The 26,708-nt window shown below is 44.3% G+C and overlaps 1 protein-coding gene across 9 annotated transcripts in view; it reads right to left on the bottom strand.

Annotated features, from left to right (window-relative positions):
* RCBTB2 (RCC1 and BTB domain containing protein 2) overlaps positions 1-26,708 on the bottom strand; it is an 87,386-nt gene that overhangs the window by 40,332 nt on the left and 20,346 nt on the right. For 5 of the 9 annotated variants that reach the window (XM_077483274.1, XM_077483266.1, XM_077483267.1 and 2 more), the window contains exons 2-6: positions 25,935-25,996; positions 18,369-18,526; positions 16,055-16,205; positions 11,432-11,598; positions 7,409-7,567 (exon numbers count right to left, since the gene is read on the bottom strand). In XM_077483274.1, the coding sequence (XP_077339400.1) occupies positions 7,409-7,567; positions 11,432-11,598; positions 16,055-16,205; positions 18,369-18,526; positions 25,935-25,983 (684 nt within the window). In that variant the 5' untranslated portion in view covers positions 25,984-25,996. Of the gene's footprint in view, positions 1-7,408; positions 7,568-11,431; positions 11,599-16,054; positions 16,206-18,368; positions 18,527-20,142; positions 20,220-23,691; positions 23,847-25,934; positions 25,997-26,708 lie in introns of those variants that run through there. The other 4 variants (XM_077483270.1, XM_077483272.1, XM_077483268.1 and 1 more) reach the window with 4 other exon arrangements.

Consider the following 26,708-nt stretch of genomic DNA (forward strand, 5'->3'; position numbering starts at 1 on the left):
GACTAATGACCGGATTTTAGAGCAGGACCCGAGTAGGGGGGAGGTCTCCTCGCTAGGGTCATCGATAGCAGTAAATGACTAGGGGTAGGGGTAAATCATTCCTGACTCACGAACGAAAGAAACATTTTGTTTTATATCATTTACCGTATTTATCGGTGTATAACACGCACTTTTTTCCCCTTAAAATCAGGGGGAAATCATGGGTGCGCATTATACGCCGATCCCCCCCGCTGATCTGCCCTGACTGTGGAGCGTCACCGACATTTACCGAGCCGAGCGTACTGTGTACTCGGCTCCGCTCTCAGTCACGCCCAGTCCCGCCTCCTAGCCTTTACATCCCGCCATAGGCCCGGTGTTGTGTCCATCACAGGAGCCAGGACAAAGGGCGGGACAGGGTCGTTACTGCGAGCAGAGCCGAGTAGCCGAGTGCCCTTGGCTCGGTCTATGTTGGCGGTGAGAGGAGCCGAAGATCTCGGAGGCGGCGGCGGGAGGAGCCGAACATCTTGGCGGCAGTAAAGATGCAGGGGAACAGTGGAAGGCTGCAGGGGGACAGTGGAAGGCTGCAGGGGGACAGTGGAAGGCTACATTGATGGGTATTTAAAATGTAAGGTTTTTTTTCCTTAAACTTCCCTCCTAAACTTGGGGTGCGTGTTATACGCCGGCGTGTATTATACGCCGATAAATACGGTACTTTACATCTGACCCAGTTCCAATATGGGCAAGATATCTAAAAAGAAAAAAACACATGAAATTCATTTATCACTTTTGATAACACGCTGTTAAAACCGCAACTACATCAGAAGGACAGAAATCATACTTCCTTCTACATACAAACACTAAAGCCCAAAAATCATCCCACATGCAAACCTAAAGCAATTATAATCTGGCAAATATACTAACAGGAGTAAACCTCAATGATGACTCTCCTTCCATATACAGCACTGCGATTTGTGTACTATGCTTAACCTAGTACCTGTAACTTTTCTCATATTAGTCATTCATTTAAAGTAGTATTGAACCCAGAAACAAACATATTGCAGCTTGCCAATTCTTGTAAAATCTTTTTTTATTGAATTTTCAGTGACATACAAAATCGCCCACGCAGGGGCCGAACATTTCCCACACAGGGGTAAGCTTCCAAACGTGGCAACAGGCCACAACAAGGCACATTACAAAACATATATCCTGTCTCTGATGCGGCAACCGACCGCAACAGGGCAAATGAACACAAACATAAACTTATCTATCTATACCCCACTGTGGGGAGAGGATATTGTAGGATAGTTCGTGCCAAGTATTAAAATGACCGGATAAGGTGTCATAAGAGCAGGTGGGTCAGCCTATAACCGTACTACATCCATAACGAACTATGGGTTATTCACTACATCCGTTGCCGTAGTGTTATCATCCAGCCAGCAGTTCCACACCTTCTCAAATTTCTGTGGGCAACCCCTGTTCAAGTAGGTGGCCCTATAGAGGGGTAAGCTAGCGTTCACCAGGTTTTTCCAGAATTTAATAGAGGGGGGAGACGATTGTTTCCAGGTCATGGTGATGGCCTTGCGTGCACAGTAGAGCAACAGGGATATGAGTGTTTTCCTAGCCCTGAGGATCGACATTTGTTCCACCAGCCCCAGCAGGCAATATTTAGGATCGTAAGGAATATTAACCTCTGTGGTCCTAACTATCACCAGGAGAACCTCTTTCCAAAAGCATACAATCGCTGGGCAAGCCCAGAAAATGTGAAGTCTCCCGGCTGATAGGAGCAGCGCCAGCACTCCGGGGAGTGCGTCGGCGACATCTTGTGCAGTCTGTGGGGCGTGTAGTGGACTCTGTGCACAATTTTGTATTGGACCAATTTGTCCCTGGCTGAAACCAAAGGGGAGAATGGAAAATCCCAAATCTCCCTCCAGTCATCGTCATCCAGCTCCGGTATGTCCACCACCCATTTCCTGCGGAGGGAGGACAGCTCGGGGACGGCAGCAACCAGTAGGGACCTGTAAATCTGAGACATGGGTTTCTCCAGGTCTTTTACCCGAAGGATGGACTCAAGCTCAGAGTACTCCAGTACGACCGGTTGTCCCAAAAATTGACAGCGATAAGCATGCGCGACTTGAAGATAATGGAAGTGGGCCCATGTAGGCACATTAAATTTATCACGCAGGATAGGAAAGGGAGTAAGTTCCCCGTTGGCAACGACATGCTCGAGCATCAGTATTTTACACTTGGCCCAGGCCTGAGGGTCCGGGATGGTATTAAACTGCGGAAGGCTAGGATTCAGCCACAGGGGGGTGTGAGGAGACCAGGAGTTCGGCAGGGACGCCCTTAGTGCCTCTCCCGCCCTCCATGCCCTTAAAGTGGTGTGCATGGAAGGGGTGAGGCAGCGAGGCATTTTTGGCCCCCTGAAAACCAACCCCCTTAAGGCCTCCAGAGACCCCACTATAGCTGCCTCCAGGACCGTTGCAGCATTGGTCAAGTCCGGCTGCAGCCACCAGTGGACGGTTACAAGCTGGGTAGCTAGGAAATATTTGTGACAGTCAGGAAGAGCTAACCCTCCACTGCCCACAGGCCTGGTAAGCGTGGTGTATTTGAATCTGGGGGACTTGGGTCCCCAGATGAAGGAGAGAAAAAGTTGTTTCAGAGAGTTAAAGAAGGCTTTAGTCAGCCATTGTGGGGAGTTCCTAAATATGTATGTGTTAGGATTTCAGATGGTGAGTCTGACTTGGTGGAAGGAGACCTCTCTTACGACTCTGGTTCAAGTCTCTCTGGAGTGGGAACAGAGGGACAGGAGCACAGCGGGGTAGGAGCGTCCGGCCAGATGCAGCAGCAGGTGCTAGGAAGATAGAGATCTTCAGGTGCAGGAGCTCTCTGTAGCAAGAAGGCAGCCGGTGGAGATTGGCAACAGGCCGTGGTACCAGGACGGGTGGTGCACGGATCTGGAGAGGCAGAGGCAGGCCCGGATGGATCTCTGGACGAGGAAGCAGCAGACACAGAAGCAAGCAGGAGCCAGCAGAAGAATCAGATAACAAGCAGGGGTTCGGCAACAGGTATCAGTCCAAGAAGGGTCAAACAAGCCGGGATCGGAGCAGGAGAGGTCAGCAGAGTCAAACGGAGCCGGGTCAGGTATCAGGTAGGGTTCAGGCAGAATAACAGATAGCTTCAGGTACTAGCTGCAGACGAACAGCACAGAACATCCGCAGCTGTGCCTTTAAAAAGGGACACGTGCGTGTGTGTGCCGCGCGCAGATACGAACGGCGTGCACCCGCGCGCGTCTGGAGACGCGCGTGCCCACGATGACCCGCGGCACAAACGTGCGTGCGCGTACGGAGACCCGATCGCACAGAACGGACGGATTCCTAACAGTATGTAAGTTTGGGAAGGACCTTCATTTTAAGAAGGGTTATGCGGCCGATAAGAGAGAGGGGGAGATTGCCCCAAGCCTTTAATTTGGACTTGATTTCTATCAGAACAGGTTCAAGATTGAGCCGGACAAAGTCCTTGTTCTCTGTTGAAATGACAATACCCAAATAGGTAAACCTATCCACCCATTGAAGCGTGGTGGAGGATGGGGAGGTCCTGGCCCCCTCGTCCACCAGAAAGAGCTGAGATTTATGCCAATTCACCTTCAACCCAGTGAAGGCAGAGAAGGCGTCCATGATTCCAAGTGCGCCCCGCAGAGAGTCACCGGGATCATTTAAAAAAAGCAGAAGATCATCCGCATAGAGGGCCTCTCCTCCAGCCAGCCCACCCGAAGACCACGGACCTCGGCCGAACTCCGAAGAGCCTCAGCAATAGGTTCCATGGCTAGGGCGAACAAGGCCGGGGAGAGAGGGCACCCCCTGCCTGGTGCCCCGCTGCAGGGGGAACGAGGGCGACAGGGAGCCATTCAGTTTAATGCATGCCGTAGGACCGGTGTATAGTGTACGTATCCAGGCAATAAACCGCAATGGAAAACCCATTCTTCTTCTAAGGACCTCCCACAGATACACCCATTCCACTGTATCAAATGCTTTCTCCATATCAAGGGTGGCAATGGTCCTAGTACCTTGATTATCATGGGGGGCATGAATGTTAGAAAACAATCTGCGGATATTGATGTCAGTGGACCTACCTGGCATAAAGCCTGTTTGATCGGAGTCAATCAGAGATTTGATTACTGTATTGAGTCTAGTGGCCAAAATTTTAGTCAATATTTTTAAATCACAGTTCAGGAGTGCTATCGGCCTGTAAGAGGCACATTGCTTAGGATCCTTATTAGGTTTCGGAAGGAGAACAATATGGGCTTCTCTCATAGAAGCCAGCAGGGAGCCCTGTTGAAGACAGGCTCGGTACATCTGAGCCAGCCTGGGGGCAAGCAGCTCCGTGTGGGCTCTGTAATACTCTATGGGTAGTCCATCCGGCCCCGGGGTCTTCCCCGCTGGGAAAGACCTGATGGCTGTCAGGACCTCTTCTGGTGTGATCTCCGAGACAATGAGTAGTCGCTCCCTGTCAGAGAGCCATCCCAGTGCCAGCGTATCTAACAACGAGATCATTGGTGTGGGGTCAAAGCTGTCAGGGAGTGAGGAGACATACAGAGAGGAGTAAAACCTGGTGAAGGCAGTCAAAATATCCTCCGGAGAGGTAACCAGTGACCCTTCTGCCGCAGCTTGCCAATTCTTAGATATGAAAGCTGTATTCATTTGTTTTTTTAGGCTTTTCGGTTTTTAACCTGGTAATCTAACTAGAAAGTCTGTTTTTCAACAGAACAAGTTGTCCTGAAGATGTAAGAGTTAGAGGGTTGTGACAAACCATTTACCACTGACATGGGTGCTCACAATGGTCAGCTTTGATTTATGCAAAACTTTTATACCAAAAGTAAAAAAAAAAAAATAGGACGATTGAATTTAGTGTATCGAAATCTGCTAGTACATCTAACACTACCCAAACCCAAGCCTGACAACAATGCTGCTGCCCAAAAGGTGTCTCCTTTGCTCCTCCATCCAGAGTGGAGGCACTTTAATACAGGAGGTGTGTCACTGGGCAGATCACCAGGTGAAAACAGAGAGAAAAAAAGCCTTAAAAAAATAAAAAATAAAAATAAAAAATAAAAATAAAAAATGATGATGACATCTAATGATTGGTAAACAGCAATATATTACATTTTTTGTTTTGAGATTAATACCTTTAAGCTCTGAAAATGAAAGATAGAAGCTTATTGGCTGCCATGCACAGCTGTTCCAGATTGTGGCTGCTTCGGATTTTAGTAAATTCACCTCAATGAGTGACAGCATTATAGAATGTGTTCTGTTTATTGTACCATATTTAAGTAATTTCAAACCAGTAACAAAATGTTTCACTGCAGAATACACATTGTCTGATAATATCTTGAAACAAAATAAAATGAATATTTACAGAGGGTTCTGTAGTCTACAGTTGATGCTTTCATCCACAAGGGGTCACTCCTTCACAATTAAAGCCTAGGTATCAAATGAGGAGCATCGTTTTACCGAACCAAGGACTTTACTATTAGTTTTATATTGTTTCCTTGTAGGACATGTACAAACGCTGTGATATGCAAAAAATGAGTCCTAGACAGAAGATGTGAGAATGGGGCCTATTCAGTTACAGAGGAAGTAAACCCTGATGGGTTTACTTCCTCTTTGTCTCCCTGCAAAGGTAAAGCATAATGGGCTACTATACATCGCATAGTACCCCATAATGTGTCACTTACCTGACACAGGAGCCAGCAATGTCACCGCTGTCCCCTGTAGTCCGGAGCGTCCATTTTCTTCCAGGTATCGCTGCTCCGGCCACTCACAGCGCCGGAGCAGCGATGACGTTACTCCTGCGCATGGGAGCTGCCACTAACGGCATATCGCCGTTAGCAGCGGCATTCTGCTAATGGTGATAGTGTGCCTGCATGCCGGTAGACAGCTGTCACTGTATTTAGTAAATATCTCCTAAACCGTGTAGGTTTAGGAGATATTTCTTGGACCTACAGGTAAGCCTTAATCTAGGCTTACCTGTAGGTCAAAGTGGTTTGTAAGGGTTTACAACCACTTTAAGTATGCCTACTTTATTATGGGGAATCTTCTTTGGTGGCAGAGATGATTTCCCCTTGCTTCCTGTTCCAGTCATTCAAAAAGGAATTGAAAGGAAATCTCTTACTGGTGAACTGATCGCACTCTTTGAAACCATTAACCGGGCAGTGTTGCCACTGGAAAAGATGCAATAATTGACTCTCCCACTACTAACAGTCCCTTGGAGTGAGAGTGGGTAAATCTGAGAACACATCAGCACAAAATCTGACAGATGTATAACCCTTCCCCACCAAAAATGTGAAACATATGACATTAGCAATATGACGTTGTCAGTGGGGACGTACCGTGGGACAAATCCTTAGGAGACATTTGCCTTGTCACTTCGGAGCAACAGACTAGTTGCTACAAATGTTGCTCATAAAAGCACTGCACACATTTATTTCAGGTACTTATATAGCGCCGTAAATTTTTTTGCAACACACACACACACACACACACACACACACACACACACCAGTCCCTGCCCTCAAGGAGCTTTATAATCAAAGGTCCCTAAGGCCGGCCATACACAGGTTCGAATCTCGGCCAGCCCAGCAGGACCTGGGCGAGATTCAAACCACTAATGGGTGGGCTGAATGTACCAAGTTGATTGATCAACTTCGGTACAACCAGCCTGCTGGATTGGCTTGCAATTATTGCAAGCGGCTGCTATAGCCCTAGTATATGTAGGTATGAATTTGTGTAAGGCCAGCCATAAAAAGAGCAGAGCAAATTTCTTTCTTGCAACCACGAGTTGCAGGAACGAGATCAACACAGACAGATGTGAGAATGCCTCCTGCAGAGCCATTATCTTCTCCTGGCAAGGAATGGGAAGCCATCTCCGCTGGGAAAAGACAATGGCCTGGCAGGAGGGATTCCCGCATCAACACTGTCTGTGGTGTGTGGGGAATCAAGCAAATTTCTTTCCTGCCACCTGTGGCAGGAAAGATATTAATTTTGTCTATAGACGGTCTTACTCACATTCGTACCTACATATAATAGGGCCAATTTAGACAGACAGGAGCCAATTAACCTACCGGCATGTCTTTGGAGTGTGGGAGGTAACCGAATTACACTGAGAAAATCAACGCAGGCACAGAGAGAACATGCAAATTCCAGGCAGGTATTGCCGTGGTTGGGATTCGAACAAACGACCCCAGTGCTGCTAGGAGGAGACCATTTCCTGAACCTAATCAATCATAACTGTGGAAAATGAGGCCCTGAGTAACCCCTAATATCACTGAAAAGTTGGTGATTTTCAATAATAACATAGTATTATAGTCTCAGACAAGTTAGCCTAAAGCCATGATAGGAGTACATTTGCTCATGTATAATAATTGCACACATCTCACCTCTCCATTTTCTACAATAGCCATAGAACTCATCTGTCCACAAGCAATGCCAGTAACAAACTTATTCTGTAGGCAGCTGGTAACTCTTCTTGGAATAGGCTGATTAGCAGTAGAGCCAGAACCAACTTGTCCAGAATTATTGTATCCCCAAGCGTACACCTGTGGAAAAAAAAAAAAAAAAAAAAAAAGAAAGAAGATTAATCAGAATTTCTTTTATATCATGCATTCAGTTATCAACTACCAAGGTTCCTGCATGCATTGAAAACAAACCAGGTCTACATGTGCCATCACGTGCAAATCACACCTAAAGCTATAATTATGCAACTGTATTTTTGCAATGATCAGAATAATGTATGTTAATGCAATTTCAACATTTCCTTTCATTATTTTTAGATCTGCATCTTTTATTAAAAATACCTGGTGTTTATGCCATGAAGGCCCATGTTCACACATTCCCTATTATATAGAGTGACAACTGTCCCTCTATGTTCTCCTGCATTGCCACTTTGTCATGTGGGCTTCCACTGGAGACTACAAGTGGTCATTTCAAACACACTTTACGCAGGCAATGTACAGTACACTGTTGTCACCACCATGAAATCCAGTCTAAAACTGGCCATAAACAAGCAGATTTTTATACGAATGTACAATACAATTAATGATATGACAAGGAAGGGCCTCAATACAAGTTTGCTTTTAACATTCCATTTTGAAGTGAATGAAGTTTCCCAAATGAAAACCACAGTGAAGCTGGCCATACACCTATAGATTATCCTCAGATTTTCTATGGTTAGATGGAAAAAGTGCAACAGATTTCTCCATGTACGCTAAACTGTGTGGATGAAGGAATCTCCCACTTTTTCCATTGGACCATAGAAAATCTGCAGATAATCTCATTGTTAGAAATTTGCTTGAGAACACTTTTCCATCCCACGCCTTCATTTTCAACCACAGGTGACAAGAAAATGTAAACAAAGGTTTGACCCCACTAACAATTAAAACTAAAATGTTTGAATTAAAAATTGTACTAGTGTATGGTCAGCTTAGAAAATACCATTTAGTTGGAGTGTGTGGAGATCGCAAGTGGCTGCGAAGAACCTACAGGAAATTAGCAGTACTGAGATACAACAGATGTCAAAAAACGTGAAAACAAGTATTATATTTAAAAGAAATAAATAAAAATGGCAATAGTTTATGGTACCCAGTACTTTAGTGAAATACAATGATATTCATGTTCATGATATAGTGACTGCTGCAAGTTACCTTTCATTAATACCACAGTTTATAGAACACAAACAGGAGAAGGAGCCATATTCAGAAATGGGTGATTACAGGTATGACCCAAGACTTTATTTTTGGTTAGGGCTAGACATGATATAAAAGCATCTTTACAGGCTTTCACAGCACACATAAGATCTTCTATTTCTCAAATGACCAGCTGGAAAAAACACATAATCTTATAACAAAAGTCCAGCCTGACCACCAGTGCACGCCCGGTGGAAAATATGTTACAAAATGAAAATAAAAGCCAAAAAGGCTTATCTGGTGGAGTTGAAAGTGCTGCAATACTTGCATGACCTGACACTGCCAACCAGCGCCTTTGCGCAAAGTGACTACTTTGTTAGAATCTGGTTCGTTTTGGGTCAGTATACATTTTAAGCTTACCCTGTTAGGACTGCAATGAACAAAGTGACAAGTTCAATCCATTTTCATAAAATGAAAAACACCATTAGGACTCATTCACACCATCTCCGTTGAAATGGGTTGATCTGCAGGCACATAAGTCTGGCTATAGATTATGCAATTTACTTTTCTTCAACCATGGTTTAGGGAAAGAAAATTGCTAGATTTCCCCAACAATACAGTCAGAGTTGATGGGAGAATCCCTCTCTGTGCCATTGTATTCTGACAGCAGGAGGTTTCCCCACCGTCAGAATACAATGATCACTGCTGACGGCTATAGCCACCAGCAGTGATCATATGAAAAAAAATAAAATAAAAATCACACAACAGGCTGGCTGTACTGACGTCAATCGATAGATCAACTTTAGTACAACCAGTTTGCCCATAGAAGCAGGTGAATTTCAGTCCATCTATGACCAGTTTAAAAGGAGAAGTATAGTCAAAGCTATCTTGGCTATGCTTCTCCAATAGACCACAGGAGTGCAGTTCGTTCTGCACTCCTGTGACACGTTTTTGGGCTGACAGCGGGCTAAAGTCTGCTGTTGGTTGACATCACTCAGTCAGTCTAGGCTCGGGAAAGATTCAGACTTTACAGTCAGGATCCACCCAGATGCCTTGACTGGCAGCTAGCTCAGGATCTCAGCAAGCCATCGAGACACCGAGCCAGCCCATCCCGCCCCTTCACAGCCCTGTGCTCCAAGGGGCAATGCAGAGAGCCTGGTAGTGACAGTCACCAGCTCTCTGCAGCCTGACAACCACAAACTGGGCAATCAGTGGTCTTTGATCACACGGTCTTCGAGGCGGTGGGAGAGAGCTGCGGCTGGGATCGGTGTTACAGCTATCTAGGTGAATATGAATGTTTGTTTTTTCCTAAAGCAACACTTTTCTTTTAACTGCTGTTTTGTATGTGTCCTGTTACAACCAAAACGCTGCATTGAGGTGGGTTGTGGTGTGTTGTGTAAAACTGCAGGCATCCTTCATTTTTATCTGGTACAACTTACCACACCACATGACACCGCAGTGTGCATAAATACACTGTGCTGCATAGACCTGAACAAAGTGTAATTTTGTCACATTTTAATAAAGTTAAATTAAAAAGATAAACAGTGCCTTGCATTGTAACATTGCTCCTACACAAACACCAGAACATGTTTTAGTATTACTAATAAGTTACTATATGTAGCACACTTTACACTTAAAGTGGAGTTCCACTCAAAAGTGGAAGCTCCACTGATCTGCTCCCCCCCCCCCCCCGGTGCCACATTTGGCAGCCTTCAGGGGGGAGAAGGGAAACGGGTACCTGTTTTTGATAGGTACCCTTCCCCACTTCCGGGAGAATGCGTCACAATGTTCTTGTTTCATCAGAATCAGCGACCCGTCTGTTTAGGTAATGGAAGTGACGTTCTATCAGCTACGCAAGCGTTTCACCACTACCAGGTTTTATTATCTGACAAAACACCTTCAGTCAGAAGAAGGCTGGGCAGACACCTTACTACACCCATCTACGTCTTCAATTTCAGAGTATTTTAACAATAAAGTGAGCGGATCTAAATATAGTATGTTGACATATGTGATGCTGTTTTTATGTTATATTTTTAAATAAGCTGAAAGCAAGCAGTAGAAAGGAGATGGAGGCCATGCTGGTACACCCCCCACTGCTCAGCGCTAAACCTTCAGGCTTTCAAAATTAAAGATTCAAACAGCTTACACTTACTACATTTATATCCACTCACTTTATTGCTAAAATTATTCTTAAATTAAAGACGTAGCTGGGTGTAGTAAGATGTCCGCTGCCTTCTTCTGACTGCAGGTGTTCTGTCAGATTAGTAACCCTGGTAGCTGTGGAACACATGTGCAGCTGACGGAATGTCACTTTCCTTACCTAATCTGACGGGACGCAGAGTCTGACAGAACACCCTCCCTCAGAAGTTCGCCCTCCTTCCTCTGCCACCGGGCCAATTAGAAAATGCAGAGCGCTTGGCGCATGCGCAGTAGGGAGCCAACTGTGAAGCTGAAAAGCTTCTCTGTTGATTTCCCTTACCACGAATGGTGGTGGCAGCACCCGGGAGCTGATCCAAAAATCGGCTGTGGTGCTGACATCGTGGGCTCCCTGGACATGCAAATGTCCATATTCTAAAAGTCAGCAGCTACAGTAATTTGTAGCTGCTGACTTTACATTTTTTTCCGCAGGCAGAACACATTGCTTCTTGCACTGTTTTACTGAAGTTTGCAATTGTTACTAAGAACATGGTGCAGACCATACATGCAAAATGAGCACTTTCTCCCTTTAGGCATTCATGTGTACAAGACCTAAGAATGACATCACTGATGTTTGCTTACCTCACCATCAGACGTAGTTACCATTGAATGGTGTGAGCCACAAACCACACTTACAACTTTCTTATTTATCAAGTTAGTTGACACTTGGCATGGAGTTAATGCTTGATTTGTGGATCCATTGCCCAGCTGGCTGTAGGCATTATGACCCCAACTATATACTTCTCCATCTGCAGAAACAAAATAAGGGCAACGGCCCATTAGTTATCTTTACAATGTGTAAAATTATTACAAAGTTTAGCACTTTTATCACACCAGGCACCTAATACATTTCTAATACATGGAAAATTATGATTCCCCATTTGAAAGCAGACCATACAACAGCAAAGAGTGATCATGAACCACTTCCCTAGGAAATCAATTTCACTGTACAAGAACACTCCTATAAAATAACTGAACCATCCATCAACCATCAAAATTCAGGATGGCACAAAAAAAAAAAAAAAAAAAAAAAAAAAAAAAAAAACAATCCACAGGGATATATACGGATGAAGTCCTCAAGGGCCAAATACAAGCCAGAAACTTTGGAGAGACACAAATATTTTCTTCTTTATTTCTCTGTTGACTGCTAGTTAAACAAATCCTGATATTGTATACCCATGCTCTAACACTTGAGTCACATCTGAGCTTTGGCGGTTTTGCAGTCTTTTTTTGTGTTTGTACAGGCATATTTATGGGTGTCTGAGGCTTGAGCCTTGTTTTAAATTAAATCTTAGCCAATAAAAAGAAAGTTACTTTGTACGTTTGCTCTTCCATGCAGTTTTCTGCACATGTTCACAAGTTTCTGAGGATCCCATTGAAGTCTATTGGGGCCACAAAATGCTTGAAGCTTGTAGCCTAAAAGAGGACGGTGAACTTTTTGAGCTACAAATGTCAAGTGACACTACGCTCAGGTGTGAATGGGAATAAATGAAAATCATGAGATTTTCAATGTTCAGCATTTCTGAGCTTTGAACTATTCAAATACTTTCACTAGCAAAGGCCATAGAATAGTGTGTTCTATAGGTTTACCACACATATGACCAAGTTGTAACTTTTTTTATGTTTTACCCATTCAATGACAATCGGATATGTTCCTAGAGTTAAATAAAATCTTCTCAGTAAGCTAGAAGTAAACCTGTGCTTTGTCCATGTATTGCAAGGCACCAGGTTCAGTTAACTACCACCCTTCCCCACTACACATACCCTTTCTTTGCTACCACACTGCAGTGTTCTGATGCCAGGAATGAAGAGAAACATGGGACTTACTCTCTTTCCTCTAATGTGACAGTGCTGGTAGGTGACTGAACACTCAGGAACCCAGTGCTGTTACATTGGGGCAAGAGCAGAAGCTCTACTCTACAACTTTGACCTTAGTCTTCCTTTCTATGCATCCTGTAGTCAGACGAATTGGTGGGCGCGTGGAAAATAAGGAGTACATGTAGCAAACGAGAGTGGCAGTTAAGTGAACCAGTTGCCTTGCCCTACGTGAGACAAGTACAGATTCACATTAAATCCCAATTGCAGGATTAAAAAAAAAAAAAAAAAAAAAAAAATAGAAAAACAAATTGTCCAGCACACCAAAAAAAGAAACCAAAGGGGGCAGCAGTCTGTGTAATACTAACCCTCTCTCTTTTTACCAGTCTCCCACAGAACCTCTACTCAGAGGCGTAACTAGAACTTTCAGGGCCCCGATGCAAGAAACCATAAGGCAGTAGTGTATTTAGGTTTTGTGCAGCCCTAGGCCTGACTAAACTCGTGCATCCTCTAATTTAAATATGACACACCCCTTCCTGTCAAGGCCACACCCCTTGCTGTTTAAGACCCGTCCTGAAATTTTCGAGTGGGGACACTAGTTCTGAGGGCCTGGGGGGGAGGGGTGTATAATGGATTCCCTTAATTTGCATAGATGTCCTCTCACTTCCTGTTTGACTATGGGGCAAGAAGTGAAGGGAAATCTCTGCAATGGGACAGGGATGGTAAAAAATAAACTGACAGGGGCTAGTGTTGCCCATAGTTCTAATTTAAGCACAAGTTTCTGATAATTTTATGGAGAGGACCAAGAAGATATAAGCATGCCAATGGTGCAGCAGAAAACATAGCACAGTGAGGAAGGTTTTTGGTCCAGGACGATAGGACAGTCAAAATAAGAAGTGGCACCGCCCACATCCCCCCCCCCCCCCAATTGCGGTATGCCAGCCGCCCACATACCAGAAGCAGTGCGGCCACTTTATGGAGGCGCTAAACTAATTTGCCTCTCAGCCCAGTCTGCCCCATAAGACTGATGCTACACTAACAGCGCTAGCCGGCAGGGACTCTTTCCATGCTGCCCACCTGCAAAGTGCTGCCCTAAGCCTGGGCCTTGTCGGCCTAGACCAGGATACAGAGTTGCCATAAGGGCCCCCCGACCCCCGGCCAGGGCCCCCCCCCCCTGCGATGGCAGAATGGTAGTTCCACCACTGGCGTCAGTCATTTTTTTTTTTGTTGTGTTTATTATTTTTTTTATTTTATTTTTTTTGTACAATTTTATTTTTGTATTTATTTTGTACAAAGTTTTTTTTTAGAAGCCCCGTTTGGGGGCTTTGGCAAGATATCAGGGGTCTTCCACCTTTGAGACAGAGAAGAGAGATTGAGGACACAGCCCTCAATCTCTATCTCTGCAGCCTCAGCAACACAGAATGAATGGGCGGGAATAGCTCTGTACAGAGCTTCCTGTTCATTCACAAACTGAAGCATAGTAAACCGAGTTATCAATGATCACAGTTTACTAAGCCTCAGATATGAACAAACAGAGTCAGTGATCGGTATGGATCATTTGGTGATCGGGACGGTATTCACTCAGACAAGGAAGGGGCACTAAATGACACATTTATCAGCCCACTCTCCATCCTAAAAGCATCCCCTGCAGCAGCCGCAGGAAGAGGGGGGAACCTGGCACACGCTGCGGGGGGATGGGGGGGCAGGAGAGAGCACAGGGTCCCGATCACAGCGGGAGGTAATTAGGAGGGGTAGCATGTAGAGGAACCGATCCCCTTCATTTTCCTCCTGCAGCCACTGAAAGGCCGCAGGAGGAAAATGGAGGGGGATCAGTTCCTCTATATGCTGCCTCTCCTATCCAGGTGTACAGGGGGCTGCATGGGTTGGATCGCAATTGTGACCCATGTAAGTATGCTCCTGCTCCTAATTGTACCGGTTTTGGAGGGACTTTCCCAAGATCTGAAGAAAATCCTGGTGTCCCGTAAATCTGGCACTTGGCTCCAGTAACTTGCCTGATAGAGACACACCAGAGTGGGCACCTGGGGCACTTGTCTGCATCTCTTACAGGTGACAGGGGTCCCAGCCACCGCAATTGCCCCCTCTGTGGCAGGCATCTCCTTGGGGGAGGGGAAAGGACTTTAAGGTGTTGTGCACATATCCCCCTAAACCCCCCTAATCACTCCTCCGGGTTCATATGGTTTTTAACCTGCACCTAGTTCCTCTCGTCTGTATATGTACATCCATATATAAACACAGACCTCAGACCATCAGTGCAGCTCTTGCATTGTAATGTTCCTTCTCCACGGCTCCTCCTACAGTGAGGTCTGTGCGAAGGCAGTTTACGGGAAGACAAGCCAGCTACCACAGAGGGGGCGATCGCCAGTGTGGGACCCAGGGCACCCCACAAGAGGTAGGAAGCAGGTGAACAAGGTGCCCACTAGCACACTCTGTTAGGCAAGTAACCAGAACTCTGTGCACTGTGCTCCGGGAGTCTGGAGTACCTTATGCTGGCGATGGCACTGGGCCACCCCACAGTGCTGGTACGACAGGGCCCGGTCGCAAGTGCAACCTTTCGACCCTGGTAGTTTTGCCACTGCTTCTACTCCATCCTCTTCCTGCCACTGCTGTCTTGGGTTGCATGACACCCAGCATCATGTGCCTAGTATGAACACACTGACTGGGAATATATAGTCACACTGGCCCTTCTGTTTAAGTTTCCCTTTGTTAGAGTTTGACTACCCCTAACCTCTGAGCCAAGACCCGCTCAACTATCCTGTGGCTGTTCAATTAGAGCATTTAAGTAACCTTTAGAGGTACTTTTACTTATGAGCCAAGTCCAACTCAACTGCTTGCATCCTGATAAGTGATAAAACTCAAGTCTGTAGTAACACAGTGAAACTGAATTAAGGGTGCACAGAGGAAGGTCAGAAAAGAATTAGCGACCTCATAGCAAAGCTTGGTCATAGAAAAGACAATTACTTTTAAAAGCCTAAAAATGACACCTTTTAAAAAAAATAAAAAATTCAACTCATCAGTATTTTGGCGTAAACTTTGAGGCCATTCTCCCCCTTCTTATGGGGAAGGAGAAGCACTGTTGGCTGAACAGGAGTTGCATGCAGTCAGATGCAGCCACTCTTTGGAAATTCTGACAGCTGCAGATGCCAGCTGACAGAATACAATGGCTAGGAAAAAATCCCTTCAGTGGCGCTGTTTAGCATATATGGAGGAATCCATTTGATTTCTCTCGTTCAGCCCACGAGCTGAAAAAGAGTCATCTATACATATTTGTCTAGTCTTATAGAGGAAAACAGCTAGATGGCAGTATTTGTAGCAGATGCAATACATCAGGCTCACCAGCCCCTCTAACAAGTTAAAATGTGTTCTACATACCAGAAGTAACAATGACTACGTGTGGTCCACTTCCACAGCTGAGGCTGACTATCTTCTTTCCAGAGAGCATGGGAAGACACCTTGGTTCAATCGTACTCTGAGCATCTCCAGTCCCTAGACAACCACTGCTGTTTGTCCCCATCACAAATAGCTGCAAACACACAACTGCAAATGAAATTCATACCAACAAAGATCTGCAGGTTACGCAATTCATCTACTATACATATACAGTACCTTGAAAAAGTATTCATACCCCTTGAAATTTTCCACATGTTGTCATGTTACACCCAAAAACATTAATGTATTTTATTGGGATTTTATGTGATACACCAAGCACAAAGTGGCACATAATTGTGAAGTGTAAGGAAAATGATAAATGGCTTTTAACATTTTTTTTTGTGAAAAATGTGGCGTGCATTTGTATTCAGCCCCCAAGTCAATACATTGTAGAACCCCCTTTCACTGCAATTACAGCTGCAAGTCTTTGTGGGGATGTCTCTACCAGCTTTGCACATCTAGAGTGTGAAATTTTTGCCCATTCTTCAAGCTCTGGATAGAGAGCATCTGTGAACAGCAATTTGCAAGTTTTGCCACAGCTTCTCAACTGGATTTAGGTCTGGACCATTCTAACACATGAATATGCTTTAATCTAAACCATTGTATTGTAGCGCTGGCTGTATGTTTAGGGTTATTGTCCTGCTGGAAGTTGAACCTCCGCCCCAGTCTAAAGTCTTTTACAGACTCCAACAGGTTTTCTTCTAAGATCGCCCTGTATGTGGCTCCATCCATCTTCCCATCAACTCTGACCAGCTTCACTGTCCCTGCTGAAGAAAAACTTACCCACAACATGATGCTGCCACCACCATGTTAAATGGTAGGGATGGTGTGTTCATGGTGAAGTGTAGTGTTAGTTTTCCGCCACACATAGCGTTTTGCTTTTAGGCCAAAAAGTTACATTTTGGTCTCATCTGACCGGAGCACCTTCTTCCACGTTTGCCGTGTCTCCCACATGGCTTCTCGCAAGCTGCAAATGGAACTTCTTATGGCTTTCTTTCTGCAATGGCTTTCTTCTTGCTACTCTACCATAAAAGCCAGATTTGTGGAGTGCATGATTAATAGTTGTCCTGTGGACAGATTCTCCCACCTGAGTTACCATGGGCCTCTTGGCTGTTTCTCCAATTAAAGTGGAAGTAAACCCATCGATTTAAACAGTTAAAAAAAAAGGCATGCCGGGAATGCTAACTGCACATTGGCTGTGCTCTCAGCCAAACTATCAAACCATCCAATGGCTGGTGTCATAACGAATCACATGTGCAGCACCATAGCAGTTGAAGATTAAACAGAGGCAAAGATGGCAGCTTCCTTGGCTGAAAACGATAGGGGAGTTTACTTCCACTTTAATGCTCTCCTTGGCTGGCCTGTCAGTTGAGGTGGATGGCCATGTCTTGGTAGGTTTTCAGTTGTGCCATACTCTATCCATCTTCAGATGATGGATTGAACAATGCTCTGTAAGATATTCAAAGCTTGGGATTTTGTTATAACCCAATACTGCTTTAAACTTCTCCACAAGTTTTATCCCTGACCTGTCTGGTGTGTTCCTTGGTCTTCATGATGCTCTTTGTTCACTAAGGTTCTCTAACAAACCTCTGAAGGATTTACAGAACAGCTGTATTTATACTGAGATTAAATTACACACCGGTGGACTTTATTTACTAAATTAGGTGACTTTTGAAAGCAATTGGTTCCACTAGATTTTAGTGGTTAGGGGTATCAGCATAAAGGGGGCTGAAGACAAATGCACGCCACACTTTTCATATTTATTTGTAAAAAAAAAAAAAATTTCCTTCAACTTCACAAATAAAGTGCCACCTTGTACTGGTCTATCACATAAAATCCCAATAAAATACATTTACGTTTTTGGTTGTAACGTGACAAAATGTGAAAAATTTCAAGGGGTATGAATACTTTTTCGAGGCACTGTACGTATATAGTTACAAAACACCAAATTTTGTTATTCTCTTCCTTTCACTAATCAAACTCCGTCTTTAGCCTGAAAAATATAGACTGCCATTACCAAAGTTTCCTTTCAAAAAGGCTAGTTGCCTGGCTGTCAAATCGATGTGCTGGATTCAGTTCATCAAAGAAAAGAATAAGGAATTCAGACTAGCATTTTTTTCACATAAAATTGGAAACTGCATTACAAGATTCTTGTTTTCCACTTATTTTTAACTGGTCATAGGTAGGGACATACAGTAACTTACAAAACGTGAAAGTACCAAGTAAGAAAGAACAGACAATGGTCTTAAATACATACATTTACCTCGTCATTTTTTGTGATGTACAAGACCTCATTTCCAGAACCAAACACACAAGCCTGTTGGATGGATTTCAGGTCCTCTTGAGGGCAAAGTGCAAAAATTGGCCATTTTCCCACATCTACCATTGTCAGCTTGGATGAAATATAGAAAGTGTCTGAAAACATAAGAATGCAGGTATAAGGTTACAAACATAGTTGAATGAAATATCTAGGTTTTTGGTCTACCACGAGCCTAGGGATCTTGATGGACAAGAGATATGAGCTCATCTCTTCCCCATTTGCATTTATTTGAAATCTATATAGAGTTCTATAAATTGCAAGAAAATAGATAGGATAGCTGTTGTGCCCCCCACAATGATGCCTAGTGTTGTCCCTATTTTATCATTTCAAAATAGGCATGTATTCTGGCCTTGCTAACTAAAACATAAATAAATAAAAAAGCCAATAAACAGACATTTTTATCCAACAATAAATAAATAAATAGCCTTTGTTGATAAATTTTTATTTTACAGGTTTGTTTATTTAGTAAACGATATTTACAGAGGCCAAGCTCAGTAGTTATCAGAGGAAGAATCCTGAACGTAAAAGGTTTCACCTGCAGTTACTGATCCTTCTATCTTTTTTAGTAAAATCTTTAACCTCTTTAGCGTACACACCCTTAAAGTGGTTGTAAACCCTTACCTACAGGTTAAGCTTAGATTAAGGCTTACCTGTAGGTCCAAGAAATATCTCCTAAACCTACACGGTTTAGGAGATATTTGGCGAGAGACAGGCACCGCTGTCTACGGCGCATGCGCACAGGCGCACTGAGCATGCCGCGGTCAACGGCGATATGCCGCGAGTGGCGGCTCCCGTGCGCATGCACGGGAGTGACGTCATCTCGACTTCGCCGAATGACAGAGGCGGAGCAGCGAGACCCACCAAGAAGATGGATGCGGTGGACTACAGGGGACAGCGGTGACTTTGCTGGCTCCTGTGTCAGGTAAGTGACACATAATGGACTACTATGCGATGCATAGTAGTCCATTATGCTTTACCTTTGCAGGAAATCAAAGAGGAAATGAACCCATTAGGGTTTACTTCCTCTTTAAGAGTAGCTATAAATGCCAACCAATACTAATTGCACATAAAAATCTCTGTTTTTTATTTCAATTTAGCCCTCCATGTATTTGACCTAAAATGTATGTCCAATCATTACCACGGGGAGAATTTACCCTTGAGAGAAGCCAGAAATGCATCACTCCTTGGTTGTTGGTTACCACATTAGGCAAACTTCAACTTGTTCTTCACCTTATTAAGTAGGCTCAGTTGTTTAAAAATGCATCCAACAAAGAAAATGGTTATTTTATCTCTAAGTTACTGGAGATTCAATGTTGTCTAATTCATAAAGGTTAAAGAGGACCTGAACTGTGGAAGTTGGACCCAAAAAGTTAAGCAAGGGCAAGGGCTAGTCACCAGTATTTTCTGTGGGTTCTCTGCATCTGACCTTTTTCCCAGGACTGGCTTAGGCAGGCTATATTCTTCGTATCCCCCCCATCCACACAAGTGAGGTAAATGGAGGAATCCTCCCCAATGTGTTATTGTATTATGACAGCTGTAACTGACAATCTCTGTACTGACCAAAGGAACATTTTCCAACAAGCCAGCCTGAGAAAAGTCAATCATTAGAGTGACTCCTGTGGAAGGTGATCGGCCACAGATGGATCAAAATTCTGCTGGTCCATGCTGAACCGGGCTAATTTCAATCCATCTATGGCCAGTTTTAACGTGCCTTGTTCTACGTCATCTTGGTACAAGAACAGGACTTTGCCTCCTCACGCAACAGCTGTCCCACTGATGACTGGCGATCTGAAAAATAGTAGGGGAATATTTAACAAGCATCAGAAGAGGTGTAGGAAGCAAAGATCTACAGAATGAAACAAAGCATAAGCAGGTAGATGTTTTAAAGGGGTTGTAAATGTTTTTTTTTTTATTTTATTTTTTTTTAAATAACAAACACGTTGTACTTGCCTCCTCTGTGCAAGGGTTTTGCACAGAGCAGCCTGATTCTCCTATTCTCCTGGCTCCTTCTCTTCTCAAGTGCCCCCACGGAGAGCCGCATTCCATGGGGGCACTCGTGCTGCTGCGTCCACTGACACAGACATCAGGACTCGGGCCCCACCCCCGACTCCTGTATCACTGAATTTGATTGACAGCAGCGGGAGCCAACGGCTCCTGCTCCTATCAATCTATTCAATGAGGATCCGAGGCAGGGGCTGGAGCTTGAGGGTTTACAACCCCTTTAACTGCAGGTGTTCAGGTACAGCTTCCTCTCCAGCACAATAGTATGCAGCTATTTTTCCAGGAGGAACTCAAGTAAACTGGTCGTTTTTTGTTTTTTTTACCCTTGGCTCATATCTCTGCAATTTTTAGCGCATTTTGCAGAAACGCACTACGGTCCATTTAAAGAATTTCCTATAGATCTAGTGAACATCTGTGCAACTTGAGCTTGTGCATTTTTTTACAAATCAGGGACTTTTTTCCCGCAACAAATTTTATTTTGCATGTACAGAAATGGATCTGCACCAAAACGCAAGTGCTGCGGTTTAAATGCATTTTTGATGGGGTTTTTTTGGCCAATAGGAAAGTTTGACAGTTAATGGAGTGCGACTGATGCAACTTTACACTCTCTGGCACTCAAGTTGCATCAAAGCAGTGCAGGAACCTTTATATGTTATGGTTAGCGGTAACCCTAAGTCGCATCATAGTATATGCACTCCATGAACACAACTGTCATACTTTCCTATTAGCCAAAAAAAAAAAATAAAAAAAAAAAGAAGGTGCAAAACACATCAAAGTCACGTGTTCAAAAACACAAAACGCACCAGAAAGCATATCCATTACAGCACGCATAGGTGTGAACCCAGTCTTAGAGCAAGTAAATCTTTATTTCAGTTCAGGTCCACTTTAAGTTTATTTAACCATTCCTTTTAGTAGCAATTCAGAACACCCTGAACCCACAGTGCTTAATGTAAGCACATTCACACCCTTTTTGGGACAATTTAGGCAAAGCTATTTAAAGGGCCCTTTTGTGCAGCTTAAATGGAGGAGGTCCAGCCTGGGTGAAAAAAAAAAATTAAACGTCAGCAGCTACAAATACTGTAGTTGCTGACTTTTAATATGACGGCACTTACCTGTCCAGGGAGCCCACGATGTTGGCACCCCATCCGGTCAACAACTCTCGGGTGTTGCCACTGCCATTCCTGGTAAGGGAACCTGGTAGTGAAGCCTTTCAGCTTCACAGTGGGTTCGCTACTGTGCGTGCATGAAGCGCGCTGCGCCTTCTAATTGGCCTGGCAGGGAAGGAGAAGAGAGGCCGAAATTCCGGGAGATAGGGCCGCAGCCCGTCAACGGAGGATGTGTTCCCATTGACTCACAATGGAAGGTGCCTATTTGGTGTGCTTTTGAAAAACTGCACCAAAGATGCAACATGCGGGACTTTTTAAAGTGCAGCACACCTGCAGTGTATTTTTATACCTGGTCACCTCTGGGCTTATTTGTGACGTTAGATTTGTTCAGCCCTGCTGTACTTTCACTTTCCCACAACCTTGGAAAAAAAAAAAAGCACAACAAGAAGTGTGTAGCTTTATGAATGTTATAAAACTTCTCCTTCAGCTGCAAAGGCAGCAGACATGGGGTTTACACATGCTGCGGCACTTTGTATCACTGCATAGCAAAGAATTATCTCTCCATAACGTTTGGTGGCCAATACTGCCCACTGAACATGACCCATTAAATTGAATGGGATGGTGGTGCAGGATTTTAGGGCTTTAGACATGCAGTGAGAAGGTAACATAATGCCTCATTGTTGCCTGTCAAATGCTCTCTGAAAAGCATTCCACCATGGATCGCATTTCAGCGGGCAATGCAAGTGTAAATGTGCCCCAATATAGACAGAAGTATGCTTCATCTGTGTCGGTGTTCTGTGCTGCCTTTTACTGCTTCTCGCCCTCATCTCCATGTGTTAGGGCCACTTCTTACCAGCGTTCAAAAACACACTGCCTTTGCAAAAGCCAATGTATTGTTAATGGCACCTGAAATGCAGATCGCAGGCACTGTCCACTTGCAGTCACCAAATCACGTTGGCACTGCAGACCCAATGCAATTTGGCACAGCGTTTTTTTTTTAAGTTTAGCGTTTCGGTGCAATTTCCAGCCCATTCAAATGAATGGGCTGCAAAATTGTACCATACAGGAACATGTGTTGTGTTCTTGTGCAATACAGGTGTGAACCGGTCCTTGCTGTGTGTTGGCCGCTTTCTATTACTCCCTTCTCTCATGTTTGACTATGAGGCAATTTACTAAAACTGGGGTGCGCAAAATCTGGTGCAGTTCTGCATAAAAACCAATCCAATTCCATTTTTTTTTTTGAGCCCACGTTCACATCCCATTGCCAGCAAAGGCGCGGTCCAAATCGGTGCGACGCTAATATCGCCGCACTGCAATGATTCCCAAAAGTAGTTCCTGCACTACTTTTGGCGACTTTGGGGGGGGAGGGGATTTGAATAGACATCTGTGCATGAACCCGCACAGATGTCTCCAAAATCTCTCCAGAAGTCGGACTGAAATGCAGGTTTGAAATCGCGCAATTTCAAACCCGCCTTCAGTGTGAACCCAAGCTAAAGTTAATTGAAAAAGCTGAAGTTAGAAGCTGATTGGTTACCATGCACAGCTGCTGCAGATTTTGCACTCTCCAGTTGTAGTAAAATCCCTATGTCTCTGCAGCCATCATTATTACTCCCCTTTTCTCCCCGTCTCGTTGTTGCTCCCCTTCTCTTCCTGTGGGATACTAGCAGATCAATGCTGCCCGCTCCAATTGACATATTCACACAACTTTTTCTGCGTGAGAGAAAGCTGAGGTCAATTAGTGGTGACAATTGTAAACATTGCATGCGGTCAGGGTTGGCATCTTTCCTTGGAATAACTACCAGCTTTACGGTCTCTATTCTACTAATGAGATTGGCAACAAGTCCAATGGGTACCGGCTTTACCCACCTTGCCATGCTTCTTATGTCTGTAACTTCCTGTCCTCTTGGCTATAAAGGATGTCACTGATATTTTCCTTAAAAACAACACAGGGAGTGTATTCTCCATGAAGATGACACACAATTATCATATCTTTACTGCATTACCATACAGATCTGTCTGTATTAATGTCTATATATAGATGCATGCAGCCATTTCTAATCATCTTATACTGGGAGCTAGGACTACGTTTCCATAAAGTGCACCTATGCCCACAAACAACCATGCAAACTGACAATGCCCTGTGTTAAACTTACCAGTTTGTTTTCCAAAGCAGTCCCTATCCACAATATTCCTTTTGTTTACATTCTTACAGCAACCGGCTTGTCGGTGGTCCTTGTTCAGCAGTGCAGACAACCTCTCATGCTTGCTGCTACGTCAGAAGCATAAGTGTTCTTCCTCCTCCCTGCCTGGCTCTGGCGTCATAGGTGGGAGGAGCCTGGGCTGTGTTAGTTGCTGTGACAATGACAGTCACTTCTGTGTTTTTTGTTCTATTTCTTTTAGAATGCAGGAAATGCATACTTCTTGTAGGGCTAAAAGCTAGCTTTAATTCACCTCCATGTTAGTTACATAAAGCAGCAATGGACTCAAAAACAAACATTATATTGCAGCTTACCAATTATTAGGATGTGACTGCTGCATTCTATTCATTTGTTAGGCTCTCTTTCTTCTATTTTCATCTGATGATCCAGCCAGCAAGTCTGTTTTTTTTTTCCCCAAGCACTCCAGCAGGATGATCAGTATACATGAATGAGACAAACCACAGGCAGGGGTGCTTACAGCGAACTGCAGTCTGTTTGCATCATTTGTAATAGTTACATAGTTACTAAGGTTGAATAATGACACCAGTCCATCCCGAGTGAGTGTCTACAATTGTCCCTATCTCTGTACATTGCACACTCCCTACCCTCAAGGAGCCCACAATCCAAGGTCCATTTATATACTAGGGCCAATTTTGGACAGGAGCCAATTAACTTACCCACATGTCTTTGGGGTGTGGGAGGAAACCAGGGTACCCAGAGGAGACCCACGCAGGCACAGGGAGAACATGCAAACTCCAGGCAGGTAGTGTCGTGGTTGGGATTTGAACCAGCAAACCTTTTTACTGCTAGATGAGAGTGCTAACCACTACACCACCGTGTCGCCCGAATAAAAACATCTTTGCCATTCTGAAGCTTCCCTCCAACCACTTTGCATATTACACACACACACACACACACACACACACACACACACATTCTGTGCTTGCCAAATATGTAACAGAAATCTCCCTCCACTAAGTCTGGCTGCATCCATTTTAACTGTGGGCAGCTGAAGCTGCTGCCTGTTCACTTCCTGGCTTTAAACAGACACACACCACCAGCTTTGCAGCTCTCATTGGCCATCTGATGACTCACCCCCTCTCCCTTCCTGGTAAACTTTCACAAGAGTAAGGCTGCTTTCACACTGGGGCGGGAGCAGCGTCAGCGGTAAAGCGGCGCTATTTTTAGCGGCGCTTTACCGTCGTTTTAGCGGCGGTGTGCGGGCGCTAGCGGGGTGGTTTTAACCCCCGCTAGCGGCCAAAAAGGGGTTAAACCCGCCCGCAAAGCGCCGCTGCAGCGGCGCTTTGCCGGCGGTATTGCCGCGGTGTCCCATTGATTTCAATGGGTAGGAGCGGTTTAGGAGCGGTGAATACACCGCTCCTTCACCGCTGCAAAGATGCGGCTAGCAGGACTTTTTTCACCGTCCTGCCAGCGCATCGCTCCAGTGTGAAAGCCCTCCGGCTTTCACACTGGAGTTAAAGGGGCCGGTTTTTTTCAGGCGTTACACAGGTGCTATTTTTAGCGCTGTAACGCCTGAATACCGCCCCAGTGTGAAAGCAGCCTAAGAGAGAGAGTTGTGCATGATAACATAAGCCTAGGCTAATTACCAGACAAGAAACAGAAAGTGGCCTGTATAAGGAATTTACTGGCAGAAAAAAAATGTTTTACTATCCAAAGTTAAATCAAAAGGCATAAGATTTAATAGATTGAAAAGATGAAGAAATGACTGAAGTTCCGCTTTAATGTAAAGTCTTTATCTCAAAAGAAAAAAACGGTTTGCTGTGTGTCTGAGCTGGAGTTTGGCTTCAATTTGATAGGGAGTCTAAATCTGTTAATACATTCAAATTGAAGCTTCACCCAAAAGGGAATTTTCGCTTTAAGTCCTCCCCCCTCCATCCCTGCAGTCTTCTGGGACACATCACATGTCCCAGAAAACTGTGGTACCATTCACAAAGCACAGCATAGCTTGTGCTCTGTGCATCCATGGCTCGGAAGCAAGCCCATACGAGTGCCCCCATAGCAAGTGGCATGCTATGAGGGCACTCAGTGGGGGGGGGGCGCCTTAGAGTGTTGGTGGGGGACCCAAGAAGAGGAGGATCTGTGGTTCTCTGTGCAAAACCATTGCACAGAGCAGGCTAATATAACATGTTTGTTATTTTAAAAAAATTTAAGGGTTTACATTTAAAGTTTGTATATACCTGTCAGTTTGGAAAATCCTTTTTGCCATTCGCTCTTTTTAACCTCCATGTACAGCCAACATCTGAAAAAGAAGTTCACATTATACTTATATAGTGCCGTCAATTAACATGGTGCTTTACACATTATAATATATATTGCACATTCACATCAGTACCTGCCCTCAAGGAGCTTACAATCTAAGGGTCCCTAACTCACATACATGCACATACTAGGGCAAATTAATCAACCGAACTAATCTTGGCATGTGGGAGGAAACCAAAATAGCCAAAGGAACCCCCCACAGGTACAGGGAGAACATGCAAACTCCATGCAGGTAGTAACGTGGTTGGGATTCAAACCTCAGTGCTGCAAGTAGGAAGTGCTAACCACTTAGCCACTGTGCTGTTGATGTCTTTCAAAATTATTTGTTCCCCCATTCCTCAGTTTATGTTATATGACCATTCACCAAGATAATAGTAACAATTGTCTGTGACATGCCTTGAAAGCAAAATCCCCAGAACGAGAAAAAAATAAAAATAAATAAATAAATAAACACTTCCCACACTCCTATGTGTTAGTCCCAACCACATATGTGGGGTGTCCCAAAAATTAGAAGCAACTTTAGAAATAGAGGGATTTCCACCATTGCCCATTTGACTTCCACATATTTTCTTCATTGGAGGTTTGTTGCTGGTGGATTGTCACAAAACGCTCATTTGTTGTTATTCTCTAATCCTCTAATTAATTCTACTTGCCCAAGTATTGTCACTATTCCTCCTTTGCTGCGTTGATGT

Source organism: Lithobates pipiens, unplaced genomic scaffold, assembly GCF_037356315.1.
Source record: "Lithobates pipiens isolate NorthernLeopardFrog02 unplaced genomic scaffold, aLitPip1_a1.2 Scaffold_16, whole genome shotgun sequence".
Lineage (NCBI taxonomy): Eukaryota > Metazoa > Chordata > Amphibia > Anura > Ranidae > Lithobates > Lithobates pipiens.